At 34.4% G+C, this 10,814-nt stretch overlaps 1 protein-coding gene across 23 annotated transcripts in view; it reads right to left on the reverse strand.

The window, feature by feature from the left end:
• Positions 1-110: 110 nt before the first annotated feature.
• LOC106878922 (uncharacterized) overlaps positions 111-10,814 on the reverse strand; it is a 305,188-nt gene continuing 294,484 nt past the window's right edge. For 22 of the 23 annotated variants that reach the window (XM_052976118.1, XM_014928275.2, XM_014928273.2 and 19 more), the window contains 3 exons: positions 10,396-10,506; positions 6,834-6,887; positions 111-3,353 (listed from right to left, as the gene is read on the reverse strand). In XM_052976118.1, the coding sequence (XP_052832078.1) occupies positions 3,294-3,353; positions 6,834-6,887; positions 10,396-10,506 (225 nt within the window). In that variant the 3' untranslated portion in view covers positions 111-3,293. The remainder of the gene's footprint in view (positions 3,354-6,833; positions 6,888-10,395; positions 10,507-10,814) is intronic. The other variant, XM_014928282.2, reaches the window with a different exon arrangement.

A 10,814-nucleotide genomic window follows, 5' to 3' on the forward strand; every position in this document is an offset into this window, starting at 1 on the left:
ACACAATGATTTTTATAATTTCAACTAGAATATGATGGAATATTTAATTAAATTTTGATTTCACCTTTTTTCTTTTTCTTTTTAAATAACAAATAGAAGAGAAACAAGCATCAAATGTAAACAAGGAACAAACAAAGAGATTTTTAATAAACAACAAAACAAAACAAAACAAAACAAAAAACAAATACATTAGAGGCTGCTTTTTGAAGTTAGCTTTTGTATACAATTTACATTTGTTTGTCCATGTAGCCATCTTTGTTGCTGTCTATATTTTGCACCTAAACACATTCACACATCCATCTCCAGCCATCAATCGAAAATTCCAGGTGCTTTTCTATTCATTCATTCACCAAAGTTTCTTTTTTACTTATTCAACATTCCATTCTCCTTACAACGTTGAATTAAATTGATCTCATTAAAAGGATTCTATTAATTATGGTTATTAGTTCAAGTAAAATAGCATGAGAGAGAGAGAGAAAGAGAGAGAAAACACACATACATAACACTAGGAGCACACATGCATGCACCCACATACATACATACATACATATATATATATATAGATATTGTACTGGACTGCTTTTCTATGTTGAAATCACAGTGCTTTGCAGACCTTTGTGTGTGTGTGTGTGTGTGCATGTCTGTGTGTGTGTGTGTGTGTGTGTACATATATACTTCCATATATACACACATATATATATAGATGCTTGTACATATACACATGGTGTATTTATATGCATATAGATGTAAACTTATATATACATATAACTTAAATAATCTATAAATCTGTCCATGTATATCTGTGTGTTTTAAGAGTGTGTGTGTGTGTGTGCATATATATATATATATATATATATATATATATATATATATATATATATATACCACCAAGTGCTACTGTGCATCTACGCAGTTCAACATTTTTCCAGTGATGCTGCTGGCATGCATCGCAATCTCTCTGGAGCTTGCATCATTGCTATGACCACCAATGCTGTTACCCCTACCACTACCACTCACACCTCTTCTTCTTCTGGAACAATGGACTATGTTTGCCTATACAGATGACATGCATTTATATATACATATGTGTATGTGTGTGTGGGGGTGTATATATATATATGTATATATACCCGTATGTGTACGCAGTTGTATGCATGCACACACACATATACATACATAAAGGCATTCATACATTTGTATCAAAGTTGACTTTAGGGTTGTCAAGGTAACAAAAGAGAAACAAAAAAGGGAGATAAAATAATGGAATTAATTAAAAAATAACAAAAAAATCATGAGATAAAATGATTAGTAATAATCCAATAATGATAAGAAAAATTACTGATAGTTATTATGTAATAACAATAAAAAATGGTTTCTTGATAGCTGCTGTAGGTGTAATAATAATAATTGTAGTAGTAGTAGTAGTAGTAGCAATAGTAGTAGCAGCAGCAAAATTCATAGTAGCAAGAGTCAATTTGTCGTAGTTGAATAACAATAGTAATAACAACAGTAGTAGTAGTAGTAATAGTAGTAGTAGCAATAATAATAATAATAATAATAATGATAATAATGATAATAATCATAGTAGTAGTAGTAGTAGTAGTAGTAGTAGTAGTAGTAGTAGTGGTAAAAAAACAATCAATCGTTGTTTGATTTTGCTGTCGTTGATTTTTTTTGTTGTTTTTTTTTCTATATTTATATCATTATTTTTAACATTTTGTTTTGTATTTTTAAAACATTTAACGTTCATTTTTTTGTTATTTTTTTTATATTTTAGTTTTTTTTAAATGTTTTTTTTTTTTAAGGTTTTCATTTTAAATATTTAAAATTGTTTTTTAAAGATATTTTATTTTTCATTAATGTTGTTCTTGTCCTTTTTGTTGTTGTTGTTTTTTTTTTTTCATACTGGATCAATCTTCTTGAAATACTTTCAACATCATCACCATCATAATCATAAACACTGTCGTCATCGTCATCATCATCTCAATCATAAACACTGTCGTCATCGTCATCATCATCTCTTTTTATTCTTTGTGAATGTATGAGAAAATGTGTATGTGTATACATGTGTGTATACATTTCTTTCCTGGCCCAGCCATTTCAGCATTTCAGTATATATGTGTGTGTGTGTATATATACATACATACATGCACACACTCACTTACATATATGTACATGCATGCATGTGTGTGTATGTGTGTGCGTATATATACACACAGACACACATATGCATATTGTTACCATGATCCATTGTATGTCTGCTTCACATGCTAGCATGGGTTGGACAGGTCTTTATGCTCTGAATTGTTTCTTATTCAGAATTACTGCCTCCAAAGAAAGAATAGACAGTGATGATAAATCCATTAAACAATCTCACACACACACACACACACACAGCCATGGATGAGGTCTACTATCAAACTTCCCTTTCGACTCTTCTTTCCACAACAACAATCCATTCATCCTTCCTTCTTTCTCATCTTTTCTCCTCCTTTTCTTTTTATACCTGCACCTCCACCACCACCGCCACCCATGCTATCCCTAATTTATGGCTTCTTTGTTTGCATCATTGATGTTTTTCACTTCAATTACACTTCACCCATCAAAAACAACACATATATATGCATATATATATATATATATATATATATATAGGTACACGTATATACACATATTGCATATGATACACAAACACCCAACCGCAAACATACATATACAAGTGTATATACACAACATGTGTACCTGTATGTATGTATATAAAGTATAAATGTCTATAAACGTGTGTGTGGATCATTTTCATTAATAAGAAAATTGTAATTATTTTTAATTGGTCACAGTTCACCTGGTAGGAATGGTAGTGGTGTTGGTGGGTGTGGGTGGTCGTTGCCGTGGTGATGTCCGTCGTCTCCCCTCCCTGACAAGCTGACCAGACACTTGGCTAATCTGACTGGATCAGATTGGATTGAATCAGTTTGTCTGTTGATCCTGTAAAAGGATTGTATTGGTAGTAGTAGTAGTAGAAGTAGTGGAGTCTTCCACGCTACAACAACAGCCATCACAAACCAATACCACCACCACACACACACACACACACACATGCATGCATATACATACACCTACACAAAGGTTAAATAAAGAGGTTTGTTGATGATAGCCGCATTTGCATTTGTTTATAGAATCTTCTTTTGCATGTTCAGTAATCGAAGAGTGCAGTAGTAACAACAACAACAACAACAGCAACTGCTACAGCTGCAGAAGTAGTCAATAGAAAGGCGGTGTTGGTGATGTGTTCTTTAGTATGCTGCAGCTTGCACCGGAGATTGACCAGTCGCTGGAACATCTTCTTTACGAGTCTATGAGAAACAAGAAAAAAATGGGAAACATGAATAGATGCATGTATAGTTTTACAAATACATATTTAGATGCCTATGGAAGCATACAAACTGCTACAATTGACTTGAAATATATATATATATGTACGAAAATATCTTTATCTTACACTGGTTACTGTGAAAGACTGCTTGTCAGTGCAACAAGCAAGTTGAAAAACATTACTGGATACTTCAGCTGAACTGTCTCTGGGAATCTCTTTTCCCTGATGTTGTAGCCTCACCCAAACTGCTACGTTTCCTCTTGTTGATACACTGGTGACCATGCTTCAAAAACATTACACAGTTTCTCAACATCAAACAAATTTTAAAATCACCACCAAGTTGTCAGTATGCTGCCCAGAACATCATCAATGTCCTCTAATGCAACAAATAAATTCTTGTTCATCTTCAAAATAAATCTTAGTCAACATTGACCACCTAAAACAGCTCCCCTTGGATCTTAAACAACATCACCCCACCACCTCAACAGACCCAACAACATCCATAGTCTTCCACTGATGCCTCCATCTACTCCAGTGAATGCTTTCTCTAGCACAGGAGTTAAAAGTATTAAAAAACAAAAAAAACCCACTTGTTTCTTCATCATGGTTATCCTTTTCTACTAATTTCACCTTCTTTCTGCTCATACATGCATACATCTGAACATGCATTGCAATGTATACAACATGGAAACATGCACGACATGGAAACATGCACGACATGGAAACATGCACTTAGCAAAGACATTCATTGCTAGCAGCATACATAAATTCAGTATGGACAAAAGATGCCAGCAGACTTCAGCTGCTTTGTTCAGAAGCCTGGAAATGGCTGAATTTGTTCCTTGCACTGGCAGAGATTATACAACCCATATTGAGATGCACATGAATATGCAAATAACCTACAGCTATACTGACTCACCAGTACAAACACTATGATTATGTCACTGACTCACACACTGACTCAACATACATGCAGTCTCAATCAGAATTTCCCTAGTGTTTTTACAATCATACTCTGTTTGACCTAATATTCAACCACAATTATGGCTTCTCTTGCATATTTTCCCTGCTCTTGGCTCTGCAGGTTTTTTAGACCTTCAGCTTTCAGAGTATTTCACATGGAAGACAGCCTTGCAATGAACAGTGAAAACGTTTTCTGTCAATGCTTCAACATTTTCCAGCCACATCACCTGATCACCGTTTAACCAACACTCTTAATCATGCATTCTCACATTCTGATGCATATTCTTCACACACTTCATATCTACACTTCTGGCATTTTGTTCAATTAACCATTGCAGGTCATTGCATTGGCAGAGGGAAGTCCTCTAGCAGTGAACCAAACACCAACTTAGGAATCCAAACTTGAATCACTATATTCACATGTAAAAACAACAATAAGAATAAACAGGATGCTCTCAAAGATTGATGGCATCAGCAATTGACCAACCTGGTACTGTCTGATAAGTACATTGAGAATTTGATTTTGTATCAGTAAATGGTTGACCAGGGAAAAATACAATCCTGCAGATGTTTAAACTCATTAAATTCCAGTTTTGCAAACAAACATCTTTCCACTTTTTTGGACAAACTAACATATGGGATGGTCATAAACATTTTTGGTACCCATTCTTTGAATAGGCATCAGCTATGTATAAGTTGTTTTACTGCTCAGTCTCCAGTGGCTGTGACAAAGCCAAGATCAACGGCTGCCTTATCTGTGTCCCTCAACATTAACGACAACGAGGGCAGCAGTTATGACACAGTTGAAGCCAGCTGGCAGCCGGACCCTAACCCTAACCCTAACCCTACACCAGTCACAGCTGCTGTCGCTCTCAAAACATGTCTTGCATAATCTGATGTCTGGTGTTTATCGTAATATCATTTTGTTAATGCTGGAGTTTCACACTAACTTTGTGTTCTTTGATCTCTCGGCTCAGTCAAATTATGTTTGCTACATTTGGGGCCACCCAAACAACAAGCAGTGAAACATTACACACACACACACACACACACACACACACACTACACTTTTTAAAAAAATTATATTTGAAAGTGTGCAGTTAGAGGACATATTGTTCACAGGGAAGGCAAACAGGACATCACCATCATTTACTCACATGGTTACTTGGGTAAAATTTGTAAAAACAACATACATGCACAAACCTTACACAGGTGTTAATACACATACATATATATTCATGATGATTTCCAAAGAGTTTCACTGATAAATTTGATTGACAAAGTCACAGCAGAAAATATTTGGCCAAAGTATTGTGAAGTGAGATGAGTGTATGATTGTGCTGTAAAGCTTCTTGACCACATCACCATACCAGCATCCCACTCCTCTCTCTCTCTCTCTATATATATATATATATATACACACACACATATATATATATATCAATAATAATAAATATTAATAATAAGGATTATTACGAAGTAGCATTAGCATTTAATTCATTTTGATATATAAATACAGCCTCAAAAAGACCTATTTTGAATACCTGTGAGCAAACAGGTAAACGTTTGGAGAAATCCCTTACTAATTACCAATATATATACATACACACACACACACATATATATATATATATATATATATATATATATATATATATTTGTAGCAAAAGAAATATAAAAATGTGATAATTACTTTGCTTAATTAAGCATGAAACTGTGTTTACAGTAAAACCTATGAAGGATTTGTCATTCCAATTATGTTCACCAAACAAAAAAAGAAAGAATCAGATGAAGAAATGTCTAAGTTATGATTAATTATGAACAATGCACTGCACAAAATATACGTACAATGTTTGGAATGTATAATATATATATGTCAATTATGAATCTGGTTCTATTACTACATGTGAATTTTAATGTTTTATATGCAAAACTGATTTATTAACCATAGGAAGTAATGAAAGTGAACATATATTAAATAATATTTGAATATTCTTGCTATATGATATACATATGTTTTCTGAAACTGTTTTATATATAACATGCCATAATAATATTTATGTAATTGAATATTTAAATAATATGTATAAGCAATGTATGTTGTGATGATGCATTTATGAAAAACCAGTTTTAGCTTGTTTCTTTTAAAATGTCATCAATAATGACAGCACATGTATGTACAACCCTGCCCCCCACACACACAGACTTCAAACTCACACAAATATACATGCGCCTACATGCAAACATATATGTACACATATATTTATGCATGCATATGTATAAATACGCAATGAAATGTATACAGAAATTTATTAGTTAAGGCATGTATATATATATATGTGTGAATGCACGTATATCTTGCATGCATGCATATGCTCATGCATTTGTAATCATGCACATTTTTAATACATACATGCCATTATTATTTTCATTATCATCAGCTTTAGAATTATTGTTATTATTGTTGTTACTATTGTTATTGTTGTGTATTACATACCTCGATACTGGTGGTAGATGTGACTGGTTTCATCCAACATACACTTGGCATTAGCTGGGTACAGCAACATATGCAAAGAAAGGCAGTGTGATGGTTATATTGTTTTGGATTGTTATGTGTAGAAATTGTGTGTGTGTGTGTGTGTATTATAGCATTAGAATGATTGGGTAAGGTGGTAGGCATCATCTTTGTTGTGCTTAGTTCACAGTAACTGTGATACCAAACTAATCAATTTCAATGTTTAATTATCGACTTCATTCAAAAAGTTCATTTTCTCTCCAGAAATCACAGAGAGGAGGCATACAGCTACAAGTTTCGAGCAGTATCTTAACAAGATCACAGAGGAATTGATAACCTATCTTCAATATTCAATTTAAAGTTGTATTTAACTTTAAATTCTATATCTTGTGGGGGAAAGTTTGTCAGAGTCTCAGTTCCGCTGAGGTGGATGGGTCTTCTCAATCACAGCATAATACCATTCATCTTGGTACCCCATTATTTCTGAGAGGCTCAAAATCTTGAGGTCAGTCTTTGTCACTTTGTCCCACGTCTTCCACATGTTTCCCCCATGTTTAGTGAATGGTACTCCTTTATACAGCTGTCCTCATCCATCCACATCACATGACCAGCACAATCTCTCTTCAGTCCACCACATCTGATGCTTCTTATGCCCAATCTTTCCCCATTGATATTGCACATCCATCTAAGCAAACTAGTTTCATTTCTTTCAAGTATTCAAATGTCATTTACATTCACAATCCAAGTTTCACAGCCACATGGCTGTTTTTACACAAGCATCACACAATCTGCCTTTCTTTCATAAAAACACAGATTTACCTGTGTTTTATTATCCACCTCTACTGCCAATTAGGTTACCTAGATAACAGAAACTATCGACTATTTTTAAAATTTTAATCAGTTAAAATTATAAAGTGACTCAAAGGTCAAGAGTTTAGTGAAAAGAGTTTGATGAGGGTCATAGAGGAAACTTTCGGCCCTTGTGTCATTTTGTAACTTCTGTAGGCTAAAATGAAAAAAGAAAATTTATAAACTTAAGTTTTGGGCACCATTTTTCCTGCTTGTATTAACAGAAACCTATATATCATACACACGTGTGTGTGTGTATATATATATATATATATATATATATATACGCACATACACACAAACAATTCAATCTATGCTATAAATGTTTGAACAGCATGCCAATTTATTTGGACTTAATGAATTCCACTGGCATTTTCTGCAGTGAATTGTTTGTCGTCTTATCAGTCAGGTTCAAACCATAGAAAGACACACATCTTTTTCTTTTCTGTCTCAAAAATTTATGTATTTTTATTTATATAATGTCTTATCAAGTTTATTAGGTTGTAGAACAAATGAAGAGGTCTACGAGAGGAAAACATACGTTTATTATCTTTAGTTTTGTTGCATACACACACACACACACACACACACACGTGATTATAGTTGTAATAATGAAGTCAAACGAAATGATGATATTTTGAAATAATTACACACATACCTTTTAGGTGTGTGTAACAAATAATAGGAAATGCACCTGAAAGAGCTTTCTCAGTTAAAACATTTCAAAATAGAAGCCAGTCGATGGAAATATTGCACCCATGTATATATATAGTGCTGTCACTTCATTTTGAGCAATGCCATGGCTTGATTGTTCTCTTAAACATGAGCAGTACAGATATGACTTTTCAGTCCTGCTGGGGTGGGGGTGGGGGCCTATATTCTTTTGCATGGATGTGGTAATGGTCCAGAAGGAGTTCAGAGACATTATCACCTCTGCTGACACATGCATTCATTTCATCAGGGAATTTTAAATCGAAATATTTCGTCTCTTTTGGCCTGGCCAGCTGTATTCTGATGCAATGCAATATGGAGACGATAATAAGAGAGGCCAAAAATCAGGGGAGGCTTGAGCCTGAAAGTTTTTCTGAAGTGAGGAAAGGCCTTGTCCAGATCCAATTCCAACAATCTCCAAACAATGTTTGCCCAAAAGAAGAACAGCCGGGAGCCTTGGTCTTCTGTTATCCTCTCTGTGAGTCTCAATGTCCATAGATCCTTGCTCACCACCCTCATCCCACATCTTCCATATGTTCCCTTTACATTTTGAGATCAGCACTTCATTCATGCACATTACATGGCCATACCAGTGCAGTCCTCTCTCTTGCATGCTGCATCTCTGAAGCCTCGTATACCCAGTTTTCCTTTCAAGTCACTTACACTCCGTTGTAAGTTGACCTCGGTGGAATTTGAACTCAGAATGTAAAAACAGATGAAATACCACTAAGCATTTTGCCCAGAGTGCTAATGTTTCTGCCAACGCACCACCTTCAAGGTAGTCATCTGAGTATTGAAAAAGATTTACCTGTAGCATGATTATTCATGCTACAGGTATCAAGATGTTGACATCATGCTTGCTGTTCATTGTTCTGTGACTTCTGCAGAGACTGTAAGATGTAACATGGACAACTGCAATAGAGACTACAATGCTGTGGCCAATATATGCATACATATATAGACATACATACACATACATGTATATATATATACACATATATACATTTATATGCATACATATTTATACATACATAGACATATCTCTATATACACAGACATACATACATATATTTATACACACACATGTAGACAAATACATTTCTACACACACATACACAAATATATATAACTGTTTATAACAGACATGTATATGTACGTATATATATTTATTGATATGTAGCAGAAGCATCAGAATGACTCCAGGACTAAGAGTTTCATGGTATATATATATATATATATATATATATGAGATAAGCCAGAACTGAAGGAATCTTGTGGTGGTCTATATCACCTTGAGTTGTATTTGGCAGGAGAATTAATTGGAAGGTTATATTGAAGTTGCCATGAGGTGTGGAGTATCCATCTTTTTGGACTGAGTTCATTTTCAGGGTAATGAAGTCAGATGGGAGAGATATGGATGGTGGCAGTGTTTCTTGGAATAACTTGGCTGCAACTGATGGGGGAGCCTAAGACAGTATGTAGATAGGAAGTATTAGAAGAGAGAAACTGCTTGAGAGAGGGAGAAAAATAAAAAAAAAAGAAATCAAAAGAGGAAGAGAAGGAACTGAGTTTTGAGGCAGAAAGTAAAATTGAGGTTAGAAGGGAGTTGGAAAATGGGATTACTTGAACTAAGGGATATAAATGAGATCCATGAGGTTCATTTACATCCAGGTCACTAATAGGTTTAAATGGAACTTTTTTTCTTTCTACTCCTACTCATCCTCTTGGTACAATGACTTGTCTTTTGGATCCTTCATCTCTTCTCTCACCTCAGTTATTTCCCCCCCCCCATCTCACCTATTGAAGTTTTTAACAATAATTATTTGATAACATTGTAGGTAGTAATGATACCTGGCTTTTGTATGTATGTATGTATGTGTGTGTGTGTGTGCGTGCGTGCATATTTGTGTGTGTGTGTGTGTGTGTGCATTTGCTTATTTTTCCATTGTTTTGTTTAATCGTATAAGAGATGTTGTTGTCTTACCACTTCTCCCATCTTGTTTTTGGCATATTCGATCCGTATTCCTCCCCTGTCTGATGACAACAGTACAAAACCATGTAGCCTATTCATCGCTTCAGTTGCTTGTCTCACATCCTAGAAAAACAAGAAAGAGAAGAAAACATTACTTGAATGCAATTTAGAAGGAAAATGGTTGAAAAAACAATAGTGAAAAATAACTACACAAGGAGCAAAGCTCAGAGTGACGGGTAATCAATTGACTCTGAAATGTAAAATCTATTCACATCTATTTAAAAATTTCTTGCTCTGATAGTACAGGAGTGAAAGGAACTTATATAGCATGCCATTTACAATCCTGCAATCATTCAGGAACCTGAAAGATTGTATGATAGTACACAGCATGCTATATATATATATATATATATATATATATATATATATAT

The sequence above is a fragment of the Octopus bimaculoides genome, chromosome 23 (assembly GCF_001194135.2).
Source record: "Octopus bimaculoides isolate UCB-OBI-ISO-001 chromosome 23, ASM119413v2, whole genome shotgun sequence".
NCBI lineage: Eukaryota > Metazoa > Mollusca > Cephalopoda > Octopoda > Octopodidae > Octopus > Octopus bimaculoides.